The sequence below is a fragment of the Setaria viridis genome, chromosome 5, assembly GCF_005286985.2.
Source record: "Setaria viridis chromosome 5, Setaria_viridis_v4.0, whole genome shotgun sequence".
NCBI classification, from domain to species: Eukaryota; Viridiplantae; Streptophyta; class Magnoliopsida; order Poales; family Poaceae; genus Setaria; species Setaria viridis.
This window is the reverse complement of record NC_048267.2, coordinates 8,847,406-8,872,747: the sequence shown is the minus strand read 5'-3', so window position 1 is coordinate 8,872,747 and position 25,342 is coordinate 8,847,406. Positions and strand designations below refer to the sequence as shown.

General features: G+C 43.3%; 4 protein-coding genes across 5 annotated transcripts; 3 read left to right on the top strand and 1 right to left on the bottom strand.

The window, feature by feature from the left end:
* The first annotated feature begins 1,327 nt into the window (after positions 1–1,327).
* On the top strand, positions 1,328–7,120 carry LOC117858321 (uncharacterized). Of its 2 annotated transcripts, none has more exons than XM_034741368.2 (11): positions 1,328–1,456; positions 2,775–2,959; positions 3,185–3,366; positions 3,479–4,180; positions 4,305–4,361; positions 4,634–4,979; positions 5,061–5,260; positions 5,909–5,985; positions 6,075–6,176; positions 6,272–6,458; positions 6,599–7,120. In XM_034741368.2, the coding sequence occupies exons 2-11, from the start codon at positions 2,776–2,778 to the stop codon at positions 6,686–6,688; spliced, it is 2,127 nt and encodes a 708-aa protein (XP_034597259.1). In that variant the 5' UTR covers positions 1,328–1,456; position 2,775; the 3' UTR covers positions 6,689–7,120. The 2 variants fall into 2 exon arrangements, with proteins under 2 accessions (XP_034597259.1, XP_034597260.1); XM_034741369.2 differs by lacking the exon at positions 1,328–1,456 and adding an exon at positions 1,463–1,765.
* Positions 7,121–7,265: 145 nt separating this feature from the next.
* LOC117858322 (uncharacterized) lies at positions 7,266–10,482 on the top strand. Its single transcript, XM_034741370.2, has 2 exons — positions 7,266–9,089; positions 9,581–10,482. Exons 1-2 carry the CDS (start codon positions 8,230–8,232, stop codon positions 10,224–10,226), a joined length of 1,506 nt encoding a protein of 501 aa, XP_034597261.1. The 5' UTR covers positions 7,266–8,229; the 3' UTR covers positions 10,227–10,482.
* LOC117858324 (dehydration-responsive element-binding protein 2A) lies at positions 10,372–12,373 on the bottom strand. Its single transcript, XM_034741372.2, has 2 exons — positions 12,222–12,373; positions 10,372–11,467 (listed from the first exon to the last, which is right to left on the bottom strand). Exons 1-2 carry the CDS (start codon positions 12,284–12,286, stop codon positions 10,753–10,755), a joined length of 780 nt encoding a protein of 259 aa, XP_034597263.1. The 5' UTR covers positions 12,287–12,373; the 3' UTR covers positions 10,372–10,752.
* Positions 12,374–14,753: 2,380 nt separating this feature from the next.
* LOC117856737 (protein BREAST CANCER SUSCEPTIBILITY 2 homolog B) lies at positions 14,754–25,282 on the top strand. The gene is made up of 32 exons (XM_034739111.2): positions 14,754–15,045; positions 15,156–15,221; positions 15,367–15,546; positions 15,687–15,752; positions 15,885–15,989; positions 16,116–16,247; positions 16,350–16,481; positions 16,586–16,720; positions 16,801–16,926; positions 17,012–17,137; positions 17,285–17,419; positions 17,519–17,647; positions 17,752–17,883; positions 18,027–18,152; positions 19,118–19,982; positions 20,067–20,107; positions 20,185–20,312; positions 20,399–20,541; positions 20,991–21,113; positions 21,198–21,434; positions 21,513–21,594; positions 21,688–21,738; positions 21,827–21,902; positions 22,041–22,152; positions 22,267–22,338; positions 23,112–23,295; positions 23,367–23,549; positions 23,665–23,807; positions 23,874–23,936; positions 24,018–24,228; positions 24,404–24,571; positions 24,668–25,282. The coding sequence occupies exons 1-32, from the start codon at positions 14,865–14,867 to the stop codon at positions 24,722–24,724; spliced, it is 4,710 nt and encodes a 1,569-aa protein (XP_034595002.1). The 5' UTR covers positions 14,754–14,864; the 3' UTR covers positions 24,725–25,282.
* Positions 25,283–25,342: the final 60 nt, after the last annotated feature.

The window sequence follows — 25,342 nt, the reverse complement described above, 5'->3', positions numbered from 1 at the left end:
CGGCAGGGAGGCAGCAAACCTATGCTCTTACCGGAACAGCACATGTAGAAGTTGTTGCTCCAGAGTCTTGAACCTGTAATTTCTTTGCACAGACGTTAACTGACCATCGCTGTTTCTTCCATTGGTAAGTGCAGGACATAGCAGGGGTATAAGAGTGAACAAAGAGGCAAAACAAGAGTAAGACAATATGCCAAAGAAGAGGACAATTAGCATACATCTACATGACCTTACATATCAGCAGGCCTAAGGTCCCTAGCCGAGTTGGTTAGTGGAACCGAGTGGCACTCCTCAGGTCCTAGGTTCGACTTCCCGTGGGAGCGAATTTCAAGTTGGGGTTAAAAAAACCTCCTCGTCTATCCCACACCAAAGCATGCTGCAAGGTCCGACCTAGGCTCACGCGGGCGCAGGTGCCGCCATGTAAGGGTGGGGTAGGGGTTCGGGGGTTTTCTAGGCATGTGTGAGAAGGTCATTCTTCTTAAGCCAAAGCCCGGGGGCCGTTATACCCCCCGCAGGTCTAGTTTTTTTTGACCTTACATATCAGCAGGCATAAGCATAGTGCAAGGGCTACGCGTAAAGACCTTACATATCAGTAGGCAGAAGCATAGTGCAAGCTACTAAAATCAGGCTATGCATAAATAAGAGCAACTTCAAAAAACTGCTAATCTTACTCCAATACCTTCTTTAGAGAAAAAAAGAAATAAAAACTCCAACCGTCTATCTAAAACTCCCCAAAAGAGATTAGCGACGCGAAAAAAACACTCCACGCCGCATAAATATGACGCCCATTCTTCGCCAATCCCCCTCCCGCATGCGTTTTTTTTTCCGCACACTCGGGTGACGATGCCCGCCTAGTCGCCGTGGGAGCACTCGACGCGGAGGAACCGGACGTGACCACCGTCCGTGAGTTCCCCGACCTCCTCGATGCCGCCCGCGCCGCTGAGTGCCACCCCGTCCAGAACCTCCTCTTCTCCGGCTGCCACCTCGCCATCAACGACCTCTCCAACCAGCTCTACGACGTCTCCTGGGACATCATCCTCATCGACGCCCCCGTGGGTAGAGTTACCCATCCAAGATCCAACTTCTTCTTCCATTATCCTCTTCTCTTGTGTTACGGGCGGGAGGTGGGCAAGCCAAGTAAATAGGTCTAATTATGATAATGTGATTTTTTTTTTATTATTAGGGTAGTTTTTAGCGTTCTGCTGTGGGCTGATATGTTTTTGGGGAAAAAAATTTTAGCATAACTTCTAATATCTCATTTTGGGGAAAATTTTTTTGAGAAACTTTTAAAGTTGCTCTAACACAAGGTAGCAGTCCACATTCAATAGAGGCAAGAGCAAATGGAAAACTAACAAAATAGTCAAGCATTATGTCAACCAGTATTTATCAATCAAATAAGCTACCAGCCAAGGATAGTCATATGCCACGTTCTGTCAACCGCGTCCCAGCGCCCGGGCAAGTAAGCGATCCCTCCCCTCCCCTCCGCGCCTCGATCTGGGCCCGACCCATGCTGGTTTCCCCCCGTTTCGGTGGGGTTTTAGGAGGGTTTTGTGGTCGGGGACGATGTGGGCACGGATCGGCGCTCGCTTGTGTGCGGGTGGCGCGGCGGGCGATCCGGCGCCGTTTGGAGTAGTTTGGGGGGCTAGGGTTTGTGGAGGTGGGGCGGAATGCGCAAACATGGGTTGCAACTGATTGATTGAGGTGGTGATTTTTGGGGGTGGAGTTTGCGAGCTTTATAGCTGCGGAACTGCGATTACAATCCCACGAGGTGCTAGTTGGTTTTGCGTGTATTTTCTTTTGTGTTTTGCGCATTTGGCGAGGGGGACGTTGCCGCTGATTCGAATTTGTGGATTTTTTTTGCGTTTTTTTTCAGACCTGAATTTACTGTGACAGTTAATCGCGTGTAAGTCGGATGATTTTCAAAGCTTGGCCACCCTGAAGTGCTGGGATTTTGGTATTTTCTGAGGTCGGGGTTTGTGGAGGCCATATTTTAACTGTTGAATTTGATTTAAATTTGCATATAGCCAAGCACGGGAGCGTGATTCACTGAATCTCGGAAATTACTCCAATTTTCTGTGCGGCATTCCTGTAGCAAATGATGTGGAGGACTTGAGTAGCCTTTGACCCTTTCTTTTACTGGAGATCTTGTTGCTATGATCCCTTTGTAATTGTTCTGCGTGGGCACTAAAGTAAACATGGTGGATTGCATACAGCTTACCTGATGTTGAGCGGCAGTGACTTATGAGATCAGCATGATATGAACGTTGGTGCTGATATTTGTGTTAGGATTGTTTCTTTTGGGGGGTTTTGTTATTCCAGGTGCTGATCCAATTGAACCTGCACATCACATATAAAATTTGAATTACTTTGGTTGTTTAAATTGGTCTATATGGGGTATTGAATTTTTTCCTTCTAGCTTACCCCTGCATGTATAATATTTGTGCCTTTTTGAACTTTCAATTATCAAAGAATGGGTGTTTGAAGCAAGATCGATACAAGAACTTGTAACTGAAGTTTCTAACTTGTAGATTTTTTTTCTCCTTTTCCTGTTAGTAGATGATGTTCTGTATATCACTTCCCTTTTTTATCTATATTTTGTATCTCCGTGGTGGCTCTAGTTGTGTTACTGATTCCAAATCTGTGTTTAGCTGTCTAATATTACTCTGTGTTGCTACCTGTGATAAGTTATCTCAGTACCAAGTTGTTGCTCCAGCGCACCAGCATGTATGCATATTATTAATGTTTGCATTTTGCATGCTTTTTATATTTTTTTAAAGAATGGGTGCTGGAAGGAAGACTGAGACTTTTTATGCTGGAACACCAAGTACACCGGCACGAACCAATGCATGGTATGGGACCTATTCTGTTGCTGCTCGTAATCTCCGAGAAGATGAGCTAGGAGGAGTGATCTTCGGTTGCAAACACAACACGATGAATGAATGCCTCACTAAACAGTTGTTTGGTTAGTAAATTCGTTTCCCCCTTATTTTTCTGAACTAACAATTCCTTTCCACCTTATAATGTAGTGTCATTACTGCAAATAAATCATCATCCCATAAAACTATGAACTGCCATCATCGCATCAGTCAGTTCTTGTTTTCTGGAACATCGACTTGTGCATCATCGGCATTTCATTCTACCTCTTGCCTGATTGGAATGGATTGGCTTGCTGTCTTTTGTGCAATAGGTTTGCCTTCAGGCCATATCTCATATGTGAAGAATGTTAAACCTGGCATGCCTCTATTTCTGTTCAATTATAGTGACCGAAAAATGCATGGAATTTTTGAGGCTGCATGTGCTGGCAAGCTTAACATTGATCAATTTGCTTGGAGTGATGGTGGTAGAATAAAGACACAATTTCCTGCACAGGTATCATCAAATAACAGCCCTCCATATATACGGCACCGCAAATTCACACATCTGTTTATGGTTAATCTGGTCATAAGTTAACTGACTTGTGAGTGACTTATGTATTCTTAAGGTCCTTGTCTCTATGAAGACTCAGTGCTATCCAGTTCCAGAGTCTCACTTCAAAAGTGTGATCAGTGACAATTACCATAGACCTCGGCACTTTTACTTTGAGCTAGACCATGCACAAACAAGTGCTTTGATATCTTTGTTTAAACCTGCCCCTGTTCATGATGTTGCAAACAAATGGGATCCTTCAAAATCTCTGCAATCTCCAACAACCAAAGCATATCTTAATCCTGGCCCAACAAAGTCTGAGTTCTATACAAAGGATCTTGATCCATTTGGTGTTTCATCTGAATCGCACTGTGTTGCCCCTTATAAGTTGGCTGATCCAGAAGGTGAATATGCTAGTGCTTGTAGAACATCAACAATCCACCTTGACAATGAGTCTTCTAAATGGGATGACTTGGATGATGCTGCGACCAAGGAAGGAACAGAATCTGTCAACGACGACCATCAACATACCAATCCACCACGTGAAGAACAGCATGACACAGTGGCTGTTAGGCAGAAGTTACAAGAACTGTTTGTTTTGCGACAGCAGGAGGCCCAATCCTCCAATGGCACTGTTGATTCTGCTTCAGATAAATCAATGCCTCAAGAAGCACAGTATGGTGCTGCTCTCCCAACAGACCCACCTGATTCCACCTCAAAGGCTGATGCATCTATTGAAGACCTGACATCATTGGGGAAATATCATGGAAATGCTGAGGTGCTTTAAGCTAATGCTATTCCTTACTCTTTGACTGCAACTATTTTCATATTTTGTCCTGTATGATTTGTAATGTTTGTTTGTCGATTATGTCCTGCTAGCTGACATGTCTCATTGTCTGTAGCTGCTCCACATCATCAATGAATTATCCAAGAGAACCCGAGCAATGGAGAAAAAGCTGGTACTGTTTATGTGTAAAATTCAATAGCATCATTATCTGATAGAGAAGAAAGTGTGTATATATGAAGTTACTTTCCTCATTCACTTCAGCTTTGCATTGGCATGTCCATTGTTATGGTTGCGGGTTTTGAATCTAGCTCAAATGTTCAACAGAATTATGGAACTATACATGATATGTGTACCTGTTGATGTGCTTGATGTTGAGTTAATTATGGTATTAATGCACGATTTATGCGCAATCTCCCTCCTAATTGCGGTTCTTCTATGTACCAGGTTGAGTCGGATAAAGAAAAACTGTTTCTGAGGGAATCAGTAAAGGACGCAGAAAGAAAAGTTCAGCAACTGGAATACAAGTTTGAAAAACTACAATTAAACTATAACTCTTTAGCGCCACTCGTTGGTGGACCATATGATAATGTGGAAGGACCATCAATATTTATACTGGGTGGCTACAGGGGGAGTACTTGCTTATCATCACTGGATGCCTTTTGCCCCAGAACAGACAGACTAGTGCCATTATGTCCAATGAGCTCAGCCCGTGCATATGCAGCTGCTGCTGCACTGAACAATAATATCTATATTTTTGGCGGTGGGGATGGCAGTACATGGTATCACTCAGGTAGCATTCTAATATGATCGAGTGTCTAAGTGTTTTATATAAGTTCCAAGCTGTTAACAATCTGCATTTCTGTTATTGAAGTGGAATACTACAGCAGGGGAGAGAACCAATGGATGACATGCCCACGCTTGAAACACAAGAAAGGAAGCCTTGCTGGAACTACGCTGAATGATAAAATATTTGCAATTGGTGGGGGAGATGGATCTGTGGTTTTTTCAGAAGTGGAGATGTTTGATCCAGCACTTGGGAGATGGATAGACAGTCTGTCTATGCGGCAAAATGTATGGTATCACAGTCACTCCCTATTGCATTTGTCGTATTATTACGGGGCTTTACTACCTGTCTACTCTGTCTTCTCGGTGTGATATTTAATAAGGTTCGGGATCCATAAGACAGCAGAAATGAAAATGAAATTTTGCATAATGTAGGTGTTTGAACTATCTTATGAATTCATCATCGTTTACCAGTAGAACAGTACGATGCTTTTGCGATTATCATATTGCCATATTATAGTTTACTCATCACAAATATGTAAGATTGTTACTTAGTACAGTAAGATTTATAACAATCTAACGCATTAGAATACAGATAGCTGCTTTAGCATTAGAACGGTGAGTGGTGTATTCTAGGGCGCCTGTATTATTTGGACACATCTAATTTCATGTATTTTTTTAGAACTAGCGTAGGTCCTAGATATTTTCAAATCTAGAATGTATCAAACTACGATGGTAAACTGCAATGCATGTCAGCATATTTTCTGGAGAGAATTGGATGCCAGATCATGTGATTTACTGATTTTCACGGGATTTTGCGCTCTGTAGGATAAGGATAACGTTCAGTGAACATCAACTGATTCCTTTTTCTAGTTTACCATCAATTGTTTGATTTTGGAATTAACATTCATGCTTTTGTATGCTATGTTGTTCCAGCGATTTGCTCCTGCTGCAGCTGTATTTAACGGCTCTCTCTATGTAACTGGTGGTTATGATGGCAATATGTACTTACAGTATGATCCCTCACCAATGTCTCCATGTTATAATTATGGTTTGGATATCATTTTTGTACTCTCCCATTGAACAAAATTGTAATACACAGATCAGCAGAAAGGTATGATCCAAGGGAAGGTTTCTGGGCTCTGCTTCCAAGTATGAGTGTAAGAAGAGGTTCCCACTCAGTAGCTGTCTTGGGGGAAGCACTGTAAGACTCTCTCTTCGCTGGATGCAATCCCTTTTATCATACGTGATGTGACCTCACTGCTGTAACATAAAACTTACATGCTCGACTCATTGCAGATACGCTGTGGGAGGGTATGATGGAAGCAATAGGATCTCTACCGTAGAGATTTTTGACTCACGTGCCAATTCATGGAGGATGGGCAGCCCATTCAGCATCGCGAGAGGATATGGGTGTGCGATTACAATGGATGATAATTTGTTCTACATTGGTGGCATCAACGATGCTGGAGAAACCATCGATACTGTAAGTCTGCCTGCCATTATTATTCCATTGTTCACCTTTCCCGAACTTGGTAAATAAATCGATCCAGCGATATTATTCCATTGTTCATCTTTCTCGGACTTGGTAAAGGACCCTTAACCCCTTCTATTGTTGTTTCGCAGGTGGAAGTTTACAATGAGAGGCAAGGCTGGTCAGTCTCGGGTTGCCAATCGGTAGGGGGGAGGGGCTTTGCCTGTGCTATTGCCGTTTGACAGGACTGCGGGTCTCATCGTGCCAGTCTTCTCCAGAGTTGTCGATCAGCCCTTTGCCTGTTCTGTACATTGCGATACCTAGGTCAGAGTATCTTCTCGGCTTCTCCCCAATAGTCACTGGGTTGAGAAATTTTGCCCCCTCCTTCCCCCCGTCAACTGATATACAGACAAAGCCATTCCCGTAGTATAGCACCACCAAATGGCTAAGGCCACCCGTAGCATGTTCTGCTACGTGTTCAGGCAGTTTGCTGATGTTGTGGCGATTTTGAGAATCTATACATGGTAGGCGATGAGACGTAGATGGTGCGGGAGCTATTTGAATTCTGATGTTAGGAGAAGTGAGTTTTGGAGCATCGTTTTGTTGCTATGCAATTGTGGATATGATTGTTGCAAGGGAATCGTTGGGATCGCTTTCCAGTTTGTGCCGGTAAACCGATAGCATTACTATTTTCTCCATCGTGACATTTTAGTCGGAGCGGTTGGTGGAATCTTGGACTCATGACTCCTGAGGGGCAGTACAGTTTTGTTTGTTGAAATGAAGTGCTACGCTGCTAAGCAAGGAATATGGTCCTAACGTTCGGTCATTTGGCTTGCCAAACTGCCTATCCTAGGAGCATATATGCGACGGGACTGCGAACATGTTGCTTGTGTGAGATTTCAGAAGGCAACTTAAACCGTGATCCGTTCAGGGATGCCATCAGTAGAGCTGTCGAACGCGAGCCCTGGTTGCGCATTTCTGGGCATATTTTTGCGTCTGATGATGCTTGTTTGACTGCCAAGATATCAGTATCCTTGGTTTCGTACTCATGGGTGTTGCACAAATAGGATTTCTTAGCGACAAGTGTTAGCTACGACAGAATGCGCGGGAGAGAATAAAAAACCTTTGGATTAATCCTCAAGTTAGAGGAGGGCAAATGATGCGCGACTGGAGCCGATAAATCCTAAAACCACACGAGAGCAGAAAATCGAGATTCTTCCGGCTCCGATTGCCAATCGACAGCACAAGTTTCCCGTACAAGACTAGCATCCTGCATCCATCCCTCGACCAGAAAGGCAGAATCTGTCATCACGGTTTCACCCATAATTTTGCAGTGCAACACTAACCCTGGACTCGATCAGGAGACACACCAAGTCACCAACCAGTCGCTGCACCCAATTATCCAGGATCTGCAATAACATATCTGCTTAGTATCGCCCTTTTCCCAGCTTTCTTCTTTCAAACAACACTATATTCTCTTCGTTACAGAAAGCATAAATCACCAACTTGAGTTTGAAGTTCGTTGCAGCAATTTACCTTGTGCTCTGCACGGAAGTATAAAGGGAGATTCCTCAAGGTCCAATTGACAACAGGAATTCTTAAAACCAGACACTAGTTATCAAACAGAGAATCTGCTTTGCCCCAAACTTTGCCGGGCCTTACTGGACTCAATCATTGGCGCCCAAAATTTCATCCATAAAACATTGCCTTCTTCCTCTATAAAACCAACCTATTCCCTCCATCGATCAAACCACCACCAGCTTAAGTTTCCAACACTAAAGCAATGGCCTCCAACTTTGCTCCTGATGCATGGGCTTGGATCACCAGCCTGCCCCAGTTCTCCCAGTGGCGCACCAACGCCATGTCCCTTTGTATTTGCACCACACCATCAGCATCATCACAGCCAACAATGAACCTCTCAGTTGTGAAAAACCTTCCCATCCCCCAGCCATCCTATGTTACCTTCTCCATCTTTGCAAACTACAGTGTCCCGATTTCACTGTGGACGTCAAAACCAGTCCACCTGAAAACAAAGACACAGCAAACTCTAGACGAACAAGATACGATACAGGTGTTCGTCGACGTTGTCAACTCAGTGCTGAGGTATGGTCCAGACAAGAAATCATCCTTTCGGTTCCCTGGGGCACAGCCTCATGGCAACTTCAAGGATGTGTTCAACATAGTTTTCTTGTCCCTGGCCTTCCTGGTTTGCATCTATGAGGCTCCTCGTGATCTCCGTCCTGGATGCTTGGATTCATTGAGAGCCCAGCTTACTGGTTCAAAGTGCAGAGATGCTGCAAAGAACCTTGTTAAAATGCTTGGGGCAAATCTTGAGGACCAGTGGATGCAGACAATGAATCTTGCAGTAACTAACTGGATCATTGAGCTGAGATCCTCAAACCACTCATTTGGGGTGCCATCACCACTGTTCTCACATGCGCTCTCAGCAAACGGGCTCTGGAAGGTCCAGCTCTACTGTCCAGTCATAGCCATGGGCATGGAAGAACCTGCAGAAGCAACACAGGATGAGCGCCTTCTCTTCTCACTAGTTTATCAGCAAGTCGAAAGTGTGATTCAGCTAGCTTACAGAACAGTCAGAAGGGACAACTGGATAGATGTTGAGGTGAAGGTGGATAACATAAGGTCAGTGATTTTAACATATAAGGATTTGACTATTTTTTCTCACATTAATCATTAAATCACTATTAATTAGGGTTCAATTTTCCATTCTTTTCCTGGAGTAGCAAGAACAACTTGATTTTTCAGTTCAAAGGTAAAAAAAATAATATTAACGGAGATAAGTCAAAATTTGGTTGATCCTAGAGTAAGGTAAAATTGACCTGGTGAAAGCAATCATGTATATATTTTGTAACATGTTCTCACCTATGAACAATGCAGATCTTAGTAAAAGTCCTGTTTGACTAGTCTAAATCAGAACTATCTAGAAATTGATTAGCATACTGTAATCTAAAAGCTGGATTGTTTCACTGATTATGATTAACCGTGGAAAGCATCCTTTTACAGAAAAATACAAATAAAAAAAGCACTATTTGTCCACATACATGAAGTCATGAACTATCTAAGAAAAGGGAAACAAAGTAAAGAACAACACTTACTTTTGGCTTTCATCACAGATGTGATGTGGATTCTTTAGTCTCTGAGACCCTCATGGCAGAACGCGGATATGGCTCTGAGGAGAAGCACTTCCCATCACGTGTCATGCTGCAAATCACACCTATGCAACAATCTGATGTACTGTCTGTTTCAGTCGGCAAGTCCAACGATAACCCCACACATGAGTTTGGTATTGAGAAGGGTTTTGAGGGTTCGTTTGATCCCCCAAATTCATTTGGTCTTAAGGCATCAGTCACTGAAAGCCTTACACTGGCCATAAGGCCCTGGAAATTTGAACAGTCTGTGCATGGCAACACTGCAACCTTGAACTGGTTTCTTCATGATGGTGTAAATGGAAGGGAGGTTTATTCTTCAAAGCCTTCAAAGCTTTCGCTCCTTCAGCCACGGGCCTGGTTCCGTGACAGGTACTCAAATGCATACCGCCCATTCACAAAGCAGGGTGGCGTCATTTTTGCACGTGATGAGTATGGAGACAGTGTCTGGTGGAAGATCTGTGGTGCAACATTAGGAAAGACGATGAATTGGGAGATCCGAGGCTGGATTTGGCTAACCTACTGGCCTAACAAACAAAGGACTTTTCACAGCGAGACAAGGTGGCTCGAATTTAGAGAATGCCTGCAACTTCCCCTTACAAATTTATCATAAATCACTTGTACTTTCAATAATCTGTATAGCTGTGTGGGATCTAAGTATTGAAAAATCCATGCGTGTATCAGGCGCAAAAAAGTAATCTTACTTGGAATAATTGTATAGCTGCATGGGATCTTAAGTACTGAAAAATCCATCCATGTATCAGGCACAAAAGGTAAGATTACTCTATTGTAACTGAATGTGCCGTTACAGAGAAATAACTTCCTCATATGACCGTTTGAGCAATTTAATGCAATCCTAAAGTCTTATACGGTCTCCTCACAACTCCTTTTCTCAAGCTAACTTGAGTCCTCCCGAGCAAATGTGCAATATTAACAACCAAGAGAGCTCATTAAACATGGACTCATTTCCTACTATGGTACAGGAACTCAACACACAGGACAACTTCTTGTACTGGTTGGCTCATAGTATAGCTATGTCTCAGTAAGATGAAAACCACAAATGACTACAAGGCTTCAGGCCGAAGCGTTTCCTAACAGCTAGAACAAAGTTATTCCTACTGCTCCGCATGACCACACTTCTAATATGCAAAAAGACTAAATCCATCATCTCCACCAAGACATTCTTCATGTACTTCAATTTTTTTATCTGCATTCAATTCTATAATTATCATCTCAACAACTTCTTCGACGTTGAAGTAGTCATAACTTACGTTCCCTTCTTTCTGTAAAACAATCTCCTCAGACTGAAGTACCTCCACGGACTTGCACTCCACGTGGATACTTCCCAAGTCATCGTTCGCTTCTGCCTTCACCTCATGCACCTCAGTCTCCACAGATTCCACCTCATCCTTCTCATTAAACCCGTGCAATGCAGCAGCTGGTACACTAGACGCCAGCAAAGAAAGTGCTGACGTGCAACCAGAGTTGGCATCAGCAGAGTTCTCGGGAAAGTTGACACGTGCCTTGGGACCATACATCGCCTTTGCCGCCTCGTCGTATGCATGAGCAGCCTCCACAGCAGTAGGGAATGAGCCTAGCCACAGCCGCTTGCCACGGTTGGGCTCGCGGATCTCGGCCACCCATTTGCCCCAAGTCCGTTGCCTCACGCCGCGGTACGGACAATTCCCATTCTCAGGACCTCCTTTACCCGCCATGCACCCTTTCTTGGAACCCTTGGCGGGCGCTTTCCTGGAGCCACTCTCATCCTGGAGCTTCTGGTTCTGCTCCTTCCACCACTTGATTGTCTCAGCAATGGAGTCAGGGCCAGTGCTTTTCCTCCTCATCCTCTTCTTCCTGACCCAACAAGGCAAACCATTTCATAAGCCCCAAAGCCAAAACATTCAAATAAAAATCATTGGATATACAAGTCATCTATGATCTATCTAATAAGCTTCAAGCGAAACTAAAGGAGTACTCCTCTTTCATTTCTCCAAAGGCCAGCAGTAATCAAAGCCAACCAAAGAAGACACATATGGAAACTGTATAAAAGAGGCAGCTTTTTCCCCTGTGTATGTGCACAAATCAGCCCTTCCACCATAGCAGCATTCCAGATAGCAGTCAGCGTGCACCACCAAGAACACGGAAGATTTTCACATCCACCACCAAAGGACAGTATCACCTCACTCAATTTCAGAGTCAGACACTGCCCCCGCAGATCTTTTTGAACTCTAATTCCCCACCAAGCAGTTTGACGAAGAAACATCACCTACTCTGTTTGGAAACAGATACTAGAAGAGAACATACTTTGCAAAAAATAGTTGCAGGAGCGCAGGGAAGACCAGACCGATTTGGCCCCACAAATCCACCGCCGCAAGAGACACAGCGAGATGGACAAGCTCCAGGTCAGCACGAGCACTCGGCAACACCAGCAGCTACCAAGCACGAGCGCCGCCGGAACAGCCGTCAAATTCAGTCAGCGCCCCGCTGCTCCGCGGCCAGCCGCGACAGCACCGCCCCCAGTGCCCCAGCAATGCTCGGCGACTAACTCAGCGCGCGAGAGGAAGAAGAACGCGGGGGTGGAGAGAGAGAAGGAGGCTGCGGTACTCACCTGAGTTGCCCCCCGGAGCCGGAGGAGTCCCCTTCCCCTCCCTGGGCGCCGTGTCCCAGGTCCATGGAAGAGAGAGAAGGGAGATCTCCCCCTCCCACCCTCCTCCTCCTCCTCCTCCCTAGATTTCCTCCGGCTGCTCGCTCCCTCCCACCCCTGCCTGCCTCCCTAGTCCCTCCCTCCCGCTGGCGGTGGTATCCTCGTTGTTTCTTCTATGGGCACCAGCCAGATCTTCTACGGCCGGAGCGTCCCCCTGGATCTCTCCCACCTCCCCTCCACCTCTCCACCTCACACGCCCCCCGCCTCGTAACGCGGCAGGTGTCGGTGTCCCGCACCCGCAAGCGCAGCGGCAGGCCTTCCTCTGACGCTGCCGCCGCTTCGGTTTTGACGTGGACGCCAGCTCGCGGTGCGGCTAACCTGGCGGCTGGCGGTGGGCGGGGGGGCGGGGGCGTGGTCAACACAAGCGTTTCCAATTCCACCCACCAGCGTCACGCATCCGCCCGCCCGCCGCCCTGCGAGCCTACGCATTCTCGTGTCAGTCTAGCGGTATCTCTGTTCGATTTTCGGATGTCGTGTCCGTGCAACGAACTTTGGACGGGGGATTCCATTCCTTGGAAGAAAGAAACTTTGGCTGGCCTTGGCTCTTGACGATGGATGCGGCGGCTGACGGTGTCATCGCCCATGGGTATGCTGATGGTTATTTCGTGGATGGTTTTGGTTTGGGTTGCTTGTTACCACAGTTAATGATCGTTCTAGCCGTGTGTAAATTTTGTGTTGAAGGGACGTGATTTGTAATTGCATCGTATAGCAGTGGCAAGATACTATTTTTTCAAAAACTGATTTCTAAAAATTTTTGGAAGTTGAAAGAATGTATATATTTTATATACACATCGACTTATAAAAAAAAATACCAACAAATTTTTGGAGACCAAATGAGATATACGCTCGTGAAGATTAGATTTGCCTGTTGTTGACATCAACGAGAAGTAGAAACTGACAAACATTAATAAGATCTTGGAGTACCGGATAAGACATACGACCCTCGTGAAGTCTAGATGTGGCGTCATAAGGTAGGAGCACCTGACTAAAACACGGGAACAACGTGCATGGACACATTTTGTTTTGTCATGACTTCAATGACCAATGGAAGATGGCTTCGATGATCAATGACCTTTTCATGTTGATTTAAAGTTGTATCTTTTAAAAGTTGTTATACAAGTCAACGAAGGTTTAAAGGAATGTATGTACCATATTTGCTCTATCAATAAGAAGTAGGGAACTGACATGATGGTAGCGAATATGAAAACACTAATAAGATTTTGAGTATCAGATATATCCTCATATACTCTAGATGTGCATGCTGCTGACATTAATAGATTGGAGCACCCGAGCAAAATATGGGCAGATGCATAAACGTATTTTTATTTTGTCGCAACTCAATAACAATGACAAATGACATACTCAGAGAGGATGACTGTATAATAAATAGAAGATGAGTTGAACTTTTCATACCTTTTTCCTCGTACCAGAGCCCCATCAGCTCAAGTTATTCGAGTAATGAATAACGTTTTCTTTCTCAAAAATGATGAAAAATACGTTATTAATATTTTCATTCCTCCTTTGCGCTTTGATTCTCCTAACTTCAAGCCTCGCGTTGTGTTGTTAAGTGATTGTTTCTTTCAGTTTCTATGTAGATATAGCTCTTGCACAACTTCCAATGTACAAGGGCAGGTCCCGAAGCGGTAGATTTACCAACTAAACTTATATTTCACGGTATATGTTGGGTGGTAGTTCTTAGAAGGCACAACAACTAGAAGAGAGATGGACGTGTTTGGATGAGAGTCATGTAGGCACAACAACTAGGCAATCAGTCCAGTAACGGTTGATAGTTATGTAGAAGCACTGCGTTTGGATTGCAATCGAGATTCAGGAGGTAGTGAATTATTACTGTCCCGCTCTTGCCAATCTTTGATTTGGGATGTAGTACGCTAAATTTTGATCGTGCGACGGTTTGACTAGAGGCAGCAACCAAACGTGCTGCCAGGAGCGAAAAGAAGGACTGGTTGATCAAAATCTGCGAGGGTACCTCTGTGATTTTTTGCTTCCACGGATTGAAAACCATCGGTTTTGTGCGCTTGCGTCGGGCCTTCACCCAGATCGTCACCGCCGTTTCGGCGCCGTGCCGGTAATCCCGGCCGGCTAGGCGGCCCTGTACAGACAGGTGGGGAGGAGGAGTCACGCCGTCACACGGGACAGGTGGGAGGACAACAGCAGGCGGCTGATCCCGGGTGGGGTAGCACGGCGCCGCTGAGAGAGAAGTTTGGTAGGGCGGCACAGGCACGTCCCGCGTCTGACTGACGTCGTCGTCATTCCTGCCGCGGCGGGCCGGCTGCTGCTGGGCCGTGAGGCCCGTACACGCATCGCACGCAACAACGTCGGCTCCACTTCATTGGGCCCAGTGGCCCACCGAAAACGGAGAAAAAGCGTCACGCCGCAGAAGGAATCCACAGCCGCTCCCGCGCCGCTCGGTCATTTCCCTCCCACTCCTCCGCGCGCCCCATTTCGATTTTCGAATTATTTCCCTTTCTCCGTCTCTCCCCCGTCTCCGTCGCCGCCGCTACGCCTCCTCGCCGCGGCTCAGGAACCATGCCGAGCAAGTGGCAGGTCTGGGGCCAGCCCGACGGCAGCCTCGTCTGGGTCCCCGCGCCCGACGCGCCTCCCACCCCGACCCCGCTACACCCGTCGGCGCCGGCGGTGGACGCGGCGGCGGGTCCGCCTGATCCTGCCCCTCCTCATCCGCTGCCGCCCGACGGCGCGCCAATCGAAGGTTCGATCCCCATCTCCCTATACGCCCCTGCATTCGCGTCGACCTTAATCATTGATGGAATGATGATGGCTTGCTAACAACTGATCCGATCCCCTCTCCTCCGCCGTCAGAAACCCTAGGCCCGGACGGCGCCGACGGACGCCGCCTCCCCTGCATGACCGACCTATTCTTCCAAGGTACCCGCCTCCTCTCCACACACGCGCGCACGCGCGTTATTCTGTGTCTTTGTGTGTGTCAGTGTCTGCCGCTTCCGGCATTTTCGTAAGTGGTGCGGTGTCTAACTGGGCGGCGGCCGCCTGCTTTCCTTGATGGGATCCGCAGCGCTGGACAAGCTGATTGAAGGCAATGGAATGGATGCACTGACTGAGGGTGTCAGTACGGGTGGACTGTTCTCCACTGGGTCGGGGAGGTCGGTGGCTATCAGCGGGAGGGCCGTAAGGAGGGCCAGGGTGTTGATCGGTGATGAGGTGGAGGAGGCTACTAACAATAACAGGAAGAGAAGTAAGAGCTTTTGCGCCTGACTGCGGTTTGATTTGGTTGAATTGTTGTGTATTGTTAGATATTTGGTCACTTGGAATTGGCACTGTTTATGTTCGTTTCTCTGTGCCTTCAACATTGGGTTGATGGATTTTCTATTGCAGAGCAACCATTTGGTGATGATGCTAGTCTAGAGGGTGAACAGACAAGCTTTGATGTTCTGTTGGCAGGTTAGACTTCTTTCACCTTGTCTGTTCTGGAGATTAGATTGGATCTTGCAACTAGAAACAAGGGGTGCAAGTTTTTATAATTTTTATGAAATTCTGTGAGTCCATATTGATATAGTATAATGTGAAATTCAGGTGGTGCACATAAAGATAACTTGTTGCCGATGTTCCAAACTGGATCAGGCAAAGTAGTCTCACTCAGCAAGGACTCGATTCAGAAGGCAAGAGCTGTTTTAGAAGGTAGGAAGTGCTTTCTTATTTCGCATGCGATGACATTTAGTTGTCTCTCTGGGGTTTATGTTTGTTTCATATTGTGTACTAGGAAAACATGTCATTAGTAATGAGATACCTTTCTCTTCTTTTTAGAAAATGTCGAGAGTGCTGCTGGTGCCAGACAACCAATGTTCCATACCGGTACCGGTAGATCGGTCCTAGTCAGCAAGAGCTCCATTGATAAGGCGAGAACTGTTTTAGAGGGTCAAGCGGTCGCAAATGAAGGTTAGTTTCATCCTAATAAGAATTCTATATTAAGAAGTGTTGAATATTTCGCTGAATGATTCAAGACATGCCTTATTTTGTGATTAACGAGCACTATTTCAGGAGATGTAGGAGGCCCGGATGGCATGGAACAGTTTCCAATGTTCCAAACTGGTTCAGGTAGAGCTGTATCAATCAGTATGGCATCTGTACAGAAAGCTAAGGCTGTGCTAGATGAAAATAATATAAATACAGGTAAAATTGATTATTGTACTATTTACATTTACTATAAACTTTTTGCCTAATTACTTCAGAATGGGTGCCTTCTTAGTGTCATGATGCAATTCCTCAATTGTTAGGAAATGTGGAGGGTCCTGGTAGGCCTGATCAATCTCTGATATTTCAAACTGGTTCCGGAAGACCAGTCTTGATCAGTGAAAGATCCATCGAGAGATCTAGGGCTGCGCTGATGGATGAAGGTGCTGAAAATATTGGTAAGATACTAAAATTGGACTATATGTCTTTGCACTTTTCTAAATTCAGTTGTGATAATAAGTGTTTACTTTGTGTGAAGGACGATGGGATACTGGCTGCCAGCTACCAATTTTCCAAACAGGACTAGGAAGGTCTGTTGCTGTTAAACAGAGCTCAATTAAAAAGGCAAGGGCAGTTTTGGAGGATGGAGATGTTAAAAGAAGTGGTAAAAACACTTATACAAGCTTAATTTCTTTCTTTACTATCAATGCACAGGATTCATTAGTTTTACCTCCCTTTGTGAGATTCAGGAAATGGAGATACCAATGTTTGCGCTACATCTTTCCAATTTGAAACCCCAACGTCTGTATTAGTGAGTAGCAGTTTGATTATGAACGACAGAACTGTTACACCAAAGGAAAATACTTCAGTGCAAGGTATATATACCTTTCCCGAGTTCATTGTGAAAACTTGTCTCTTTTGTGCCATTGTGTGTGCCATTTATTCAATATATTAACAGCACAAAAATAGCATTATTAATTACATCTTACATGTTTCTCACTTGATAATCTGTTTTCCTGCAGAAAAATGTTACAAGGATGATGGCCACTTGCCCTTGTTTCAGACTGGGTCAGGGAGGTCAGTTACAGTAAGTAAGAGCTCAATTAAAAGGGCAAGTGCAATTCTGGAGCCAAGGAACATTGCAAAGGAATTGGAAGGTACATCATGCTCAAAACATTACATAGCACCATTTTGTAATTGTCGTCCACATGTATGTTTTTTCCTGACTAACATGTTTTCTACTGCGATTACCTCAGATGAAGCTCAGCTAAATGATGTTTGTGCCACCTCAATAATTAAAACTGGACTTAGAAGGTCTATCTTAAGCGAGAACCCAAGAGAAAATGCACAAGTTGTCACGGGGACTAAAGAGGCTGTAAAAAGAGGTACATTTATGTTCTAAATTGAAAGTTCTTTCACTTGGATTCAAAGTTCCTACAGATGGCTTTTGTGTAGCCTTATAAATACTGACCTGTCTTGTGCAAACCAGTAAATAGTGACGTTGGAGATGGCTTTGCTGAAAACCCAATGTTCCAGGCTGGAATACAACAGTTTTCACCTGAGAATGTAAGTTCAAGACATAGGGCCATCCTCTTGGAGCAAGGAAAATTTGCAACAAAAGGTATCTCTTGAAATACTAGGTTACACTGTAGTGCTTTGTACACAGCTAATTTTTAGGTAGATTCACAAAACAAACCACACATGATACACATTCTATTCCTTTGTTGATCTGTAAAATATTATATGCAACATTATTTTTGAAAGGATATGAAGACAGTGGAAGTTCATTTCCAATGTTTCAAACTGGATCTGGAAAGTCTGTCTTGGTCAGTGAAAGCTCAGTGCAGAAGGCAAGGGCGGTTTTGGAGGAAGAAGGTGATGCAAACAAAGGTATTTACTATTTTGCATGCATATCAAACTTTACAGGTTATTTTTCTGTGCAGCAACTTTATAGACTGTTTCTTCTGTATAAATATTAGTACTCTCTGTATTAAAAAATACAAGGCATGCTTCTTATGGTCCAGTGTTCAAAATTAGATTTTGACCAAGGTTTTCTCACAAAATATATACTTATACGGTTATACCTATAAAACCCATATATTGTGAAAGCATTTTGAAATATGAATTTAGTTGTATAATTCTTTTACACTAAACATCCTTGTAGTTTTACTAATTATCGTTGAAAGCATCCAAAGTTTGACTTTTCCCAAACAAAATATGTTTTGTATTTTGAATGGAGGGATTACAATTTAGCAAAATTATAATATTATAATGGCAATTTTGATAAATTACTATGTAGTTACAGTTTAAATGCACACATTCTAAAATATCAATTAAAAAAAGAACAGACGGAGTATATCGACAAAAGGCACACCACCATTATGATAAGATATCGTCTTGGTTAATTAAATCTAAGGTCCTATTGTTCCTTTTTAGTTGTGAAAATTAAGCTACCAGATACAGTTTACAAAACTGCTAGTAACGAATCACCAGTTTTTCTAGTTGCTATAAACAGAAGAAAGAAAAAATGTTGCATCTTTGTCATAATCTATTTCTTCGGTATGTAAACCATTCATTCTGCCATGCTCATTTAGAGGGGTGCACTTCACTGTTCAGACAGTTGCATCAGCCTTATGGCACGGGTCCAAATTGAAATGTATGACAAATGATAAAATTTCAAGAGCATGACATATGATCAGCGGGCAGTTAAATCAAGTGCTGATATATGGCATGACGATGATGCATTAATTAATAGATAAACTTGTTTCGAAAGGACGTAAATGAGCATGCTTGCACTTTTAAACCTGTATGTATTTTCCCTTTATTTATTGCTGATCTGATTTGTTCTTCGCCAGAGAACTGCAAGTTTGATAAAATGGACAAAAAGTTTCCTGTCTTTGCTTCACCTCTCAAGACAATCTGTACAAGAACAGTAAATGTATCTTCAACTGGTGTTTCTCGAGCTGCTACCTTATTGGGCTTGGAGGAAAATACCCTTTCAACGCAGTTTTTTGGACATGTGGGTGATAAGTTAGGTACAAAGATAACTGTTAATCGGGAAAATCCAGAACAAAGGCTTGATGTTGTATCTGCACATGCAATTTCTGGTGGCCCTCATAAGGATTTTTGTCCAACAGAAAGCCCCATACTTGTAGATAGACATCAGCAGTTCGGATTTTCTAAAACTACCTCTAATGCTGGTGAGCGTTCTATCAGGTTCAGCACTGCTGGTGGCCGATCAATGGCTATTTCTACTGCTGCACTACAACGTGCAAAAAGCCTTTTGGGTGATTCAGATTTAGAGGTTTTACCAAATGAAGTATGTCGTTCTCTGGCATCAGCTAAAGAGAAGCTACCAGACTCAGTTATTTCTCCAAAAGGAGATGAATCTAACGTATTGCATAGAACTAAAGCAATTGGATATGCTGTACCTCATACCCCTGTAATTAAAGGAACTGCCAATAAGTTGGGGAGGGAATATCTTCCAATCAACGAAATTCCAAAGGTCCCGAAGGCTCCCTCCAGATGTTTATCTGAAGTTGACAATGCAATTGACACCAAGGACAAGACCCAGAGGCATCATATGCCAGCCGGACCATTGGTTGACATCACTAACTACATGGCTACATGTTCCGGAAATACGGACAACTTTGCTAATGGAAAGAGAATAATCGGAGGAAGAAACTCCATATCTCCATTCAAACGGCCCCGTTCTTCCAGGTCCGTCGATTTGCATCCTCTGTCTAGCAAGTTGTAAACTCCTCGATGTCATGCTTTTGATACATCCTTAATAAAACTGGCTAGGTTCGTCACGCCAATAAAAACCAACAAACTGTCCTCTGCTGGTAAGCTGATGGTGATGTGTAGTTATGCACATTCTCCAGATTCATTCCTACTTGATTGGCTGGACTATTGTTCACAGGAGAATCCAAAGCAGCGTCAGCTCAGATCAGTCCCTGTAGGACAAAGCTGTCTGCATGTTATCCTTTCCAACATCAAAGGAAAAGTTGCAAAGAATATTTTGGTGGTCCTCCTTGCTTCAAATATTTGGTACATACAGTTTTGCATCCTTACATTTCATTTTGAAGGTGTGTTGTTTCCTCAGTCTTTTAACTACAAACCTTTTTTGTGACCAGACTGAACATGTAACTGATGACGTGAAGCTCATGGATGCAAAAAGAGCTGAGAAGTTTAAGTTTACGCATATGGGTGCTGGGGCAGAAGACTTTCAGAAGATGCTGCTCAAATGTGGTGCTTCTTTATCATATGCAACTAAAGAGTAAAGATCGTTCTTGGATGTTATGTTCAAATATTTCATGCTGATGATACAAGATTGATCTTTACAGGGCATTTGAATTGTGGGATAGAGATGTGGTATTTGGATAGGGATATGGGGCGATATAAGGCTAACCCTTAATAGAAAAGAATGAAGGGTTCTACTCAACAATCCACTAGAAAAGAAAAAACTGTAAATTAAAACAAACGCTGTGTTAGGTTAACTAACTTGATAATGGTGCTGTTGCTCAGCCAGTGATAGAAAATGTCATTACCTTTCCAGCTTATGAACTTTTGTGGACCTGTTCATTTAAGTCTTTTTTTTTTGCTTCATTTCCATCATGCTAGGGTTAATGTATATTGACTTAGATGTTCTGCATGCTGGATGCCAATAAAATTATGAGAATGTTTAGACATCCTGGATATCAAGTCACTTTGGTTTTCTTGTTTTAGATGGGTCAGTAACCACTATAAATGGATTGTGTGGAAACTTGCTTCACTCGAGAGATGCTACCCAACTAGAGCTGCTGGTAAATTCTTGACGGTTGACAATGTTTTGGAGGAGCTTAAGTACCGGTGAGATGATATGCATGCCTTCTATTTTCCATTTCAGTTGTATGGATGCATTTCATTTTATTCATGAAATTTCATGGATTTTAGGTATGACAGAGAAGTGAGCCATGGTCATCGGTCAGCAGTAAAAAGAATTTTAGAAGGGAATGCTTCACCATCTTTGATGATGGTCCTGTGCATTTCAGCTATTTACTCTAGTCCTGACCAAAGTAACAATAAGTTGGAGGTTGACAAGGTAGATAACAATGAAGACAGCAATGAGAATAAAAGCTTGTCAGCAGCTAATAGAAACATGCCTGCAAAAATTGAGTTAACTGATGGATGGTATGTGGTTGCATTCACTTATTGCATTGAATTGAAACTGAAAGACACCAACAATTTCCAGTGTCTGCCTCTTCACAGGTATTCACTCGATGCATCGTTAGATATGGCACTTTCAGAACAACTAGCGAAAAGAAAGCTTTTCTTAGGACAGAAGCTTCGGGTACTATGCTATTTTCACTTCTCATGGGGACATGGCTATAGTTAATTTCCACCTTCAAATGTGTTTGACCTAATATGCGTTCCATCTTGGCAGATATGGGGAGCTTCTTTATGTGGTTGGTCTGGACCTGTGTCATTTCATGAGGTTTGCCTGATCCCCTGATCCATTAATTAGCCGCAAATAAGGACTAACATGTAATCAAATGTCTTTGTTGACAACATCATATTTTCAGGCATCTGATACTGTCAAATTAATGATCCACATAAATGGCACCTATCGTGCGAGATGGAATGAGATCTTGGGATTCTGTATGTGCTTGTTGTACTTAATTTCTTTTAAAGATATCATTTTGAGTACTTGTAACTGAATATTTGCACTCCGCCCGCATTATGCTTATGCCTTGTCAAACTGTTGTATTCTCTTTGATAACCATTCATACGTATCAGGCAATCATGTTGGGCTCCCACTGGCATTCAAGTGCATAAAAGCTTCTGGTGGTAGAGTTCCTAGGACACTGGTTGGAATCACAAGGATATATCCTGTTCTCTACCGGGAAAGGTATACGACTGGATGCAAACTAAACACATCACAATTGTCAGAAAAGGAACTAGGATCAGATACCCACATGCTAGGTGCTAGGTGAACTTTCTAACTCTCAATTGTGTACTTCAGGTTGCCTGATGGTCGTTCTATTGTGAGATCTGAAAGGATGGAAAGAAAGGCGCTGCAACTGTACCACCAGAGGTACTTAATTATGTGACTAGTAAGCAAATATAATTGAATGCACTGATCACCACAACTCCTCAAATTGAAGTAGATTAACTATTAAGCTATCGAAGTACCCTTACAATCACTGATATATGTGCAGCACGTGAAGGAATAAGTCTGGCATGACCCTTTTTGTTCTGTTTGGAACATTCTCAACTTGTTTTGGCATATGAGGACTACAAAGTTATATTATCGAAATGTATTTGTGCTTATCAATTACCTCTGCTCCTCATCCTGGTAGCTCGGGACATGATTCTCTCCCGCCATTGCTTTTTTGAGCAATTAAGATAGCAGTTGTCCTCTTAAATATATAATTAATTGTCTGTTAGATTCGTTTAAGTGTGCACTACTAATATTCATGAGCACTACTGGATTTGTATCTGCAGTTCTGCACAGAGGTTTTCCCTGATAACCAGTAGGCAGGTTGTTTGGAGAAACCATGTTGCAAAATACACTTGCAAACATATTTGCTTCCAACAAGTGGCACCATATAAATGTACACATGCACATGTGAATGGTGATAGGCTGCTGCAGGTTGCCTGTTGGCACCATTGAATTTTCAGGCAACATTCCCTGGTGTAATGAAATTCGCGTTATTGAATCTAGATTGTTGCATGGAATTAGTTAAAGTTCATTCAGAGCAGAGCCCTGAAGTTCTTGGATCACAGTTGGTTTTAATTTATGGTTCTCTCTTTTTTAATATCACCCCCTTTTAATGCCACTGCAGTAACATTTATCGTTTCTTGTAGAGTATCTAAGATCACGGAAGATATTCTGTTTGAACAGCAAGAAAACTGTGACAGTACAGACGATAATGACGAAGGGGCTAAAATTTGCAAAATGCTAGAGCGTGCAGCTGAACCTGAAGTTATAATGGCAGGCATGACCTCAGAGCAGTTGATGCATTTCTCATCTTATAAAGAAAAACAGAAGGTAAATAAATGCGGCTTCTGTTAGTTCATATTTATATGGAAAGTTGCACATGCTATACCAATATGCTGCAGGTGGTTATGCAAAACGAAGTAGCTAAGAAGGTTCAAAAGGCCCTTGAAGTTTCTGGCCTTAGTTCAAGAGATGTTACACCATTTTTGAAAGTGAGGGTGATGGGCCTTGTCAGTAAACTTTCTGCTTCAACATTCAGTAACAAGGAAGGGTTAATAACAATTTGGAATCCTACTGAGATGCAGGTAAGGCACAATCATCAGCAATGTTTAAGTGTGGCAAACATCTTATTCTCTGTTGAAAAGGGAAGCGATGATTTTTTGGTGTAAAGCACTGAAGCTTCATCGTTGCTATTGACAGAAAGCCGATCTTGTGGAGGGACAAATTTATTCTGTTACAGGATTGATGCCTTCAAACTTTTGTACTAATCTCCTCTACTTGCACGGTAGAGGATCTTCTACAACATGGAAGCCCTTAGCATCAGCTCAGACTACAGATTTTAGGTAAGAGGCATGGCTGCACTCTGATTACATTGCATCACTCAAAGTTAACCATGTTTCTTGTTCCAGACCATTCTTCACCCCTCGTAAAGCAATCGAACTGTCGAAGTTTGGTGAGGTGCCGCTTTCAAGGTCAGTCTAATTCCAAATTTAACCTTCTGAATCTGCTCCCTTGTATTGATGAACCTGTTGAATAATCCTTGTTTGTTTCAGTGAATTTGACGTTGCAGGTGTTATTTTATATGTTGGCAATATTTATTTATGTGACAACCAGAAAAGGCAGTGGCTATTTTTAACAGATGGATCTAAATTTATCTCTGAACAAATGTCTGAAGAGCAAGATTGTCTTCTAGCAGTTAGTTTTTCTTCCCCAACCACTGGCGAAGACTCTGCATTATTTAGTTACACCCTCTCTGGAAACACAGTATGTGATATTTTGATTGTGGTGTCTTATTTTGAAACCTCTAAACTAAACGCCACTTTGTGGAAATCGTCACTTAGACATTTGATGGTCCTTTGCCGCAGTTTATTACATTTGTTCAGATTTAATCCTTTCAAAACAAATGCAGTTTTAGCTTAGTTCTAAATTTGTTGCACAGGTTGGTTTTAGTAATCTGGTCAAGCGACAGAAAGACCAGATGAGGCAAATATGGGTAGCTGAGGCAACAGAGAGCTCTACCTACACTCTTTCCCATGAAATTCCTAGAAAATCTCACCTAAAAGAAGCTGCAGCTTCTGCTGAGAGATGGGCTTCAAGATCTTGTCGTGTGAGTTTCTACTTTATACAGAGACCACAATTAGGTGCTGCATTTTCTGATGTTCCCAATGTCACTCATTGTTTTCCCGCAATGTGACCCTTGCAGAAAATTGAAGAGCTAAAAGAAAGGGTTTTATGTATAGTTGGTGACAGTGGTGGCTGAGTTATAAAAAATGCTGCTCCCTGTGACCCTGTCGTTTTTAAATGATGCAAGTATTTGTTTGGGAGTTCTTATCGCCACATCAATATTTCTCACTGGCACTAGTCACTGCTGGTTGGAGGCAATGTGTTCTAATACCGAACCAAGACGTTTGCCAGTGGAATGTTCATGGCCAGTGTGAACAGGATAGGGACATGGAGCATTTTAATGGCCAAAGTCGGCCGTGGCTGCCTGCGGTTTGAAGTTATTTAGACCAGTCCTTAGCAAATGGCAAGATTTTAGCTTACTTGTCACTTGGCCTATCTACAGCCTTGCCCGGTTGAAAACTGAGCAGTCTGCTGTGATACGCGCGATCTCGGGGCTGCCAGGTTTTTACGCTGCTCAGGCTTCATGAGTAACATATTGTAAGCGAGTTGCCTAACTAGGCTCTCTTATTGTTGTACCGATAACTATTTATAATTTGATAAAAGTTGTAAAGCTGCATCACCTAACCGATGCTACTGGTACTGGACCGCTGGTCGCTTTTCCACTGCGTAACGTATGTATGCATCAGTTGTGATATGGTCGCCTGGTCTGGATTATTCCAAAATACATCCTCCCTTCTAAATTATAGTTCCTTTT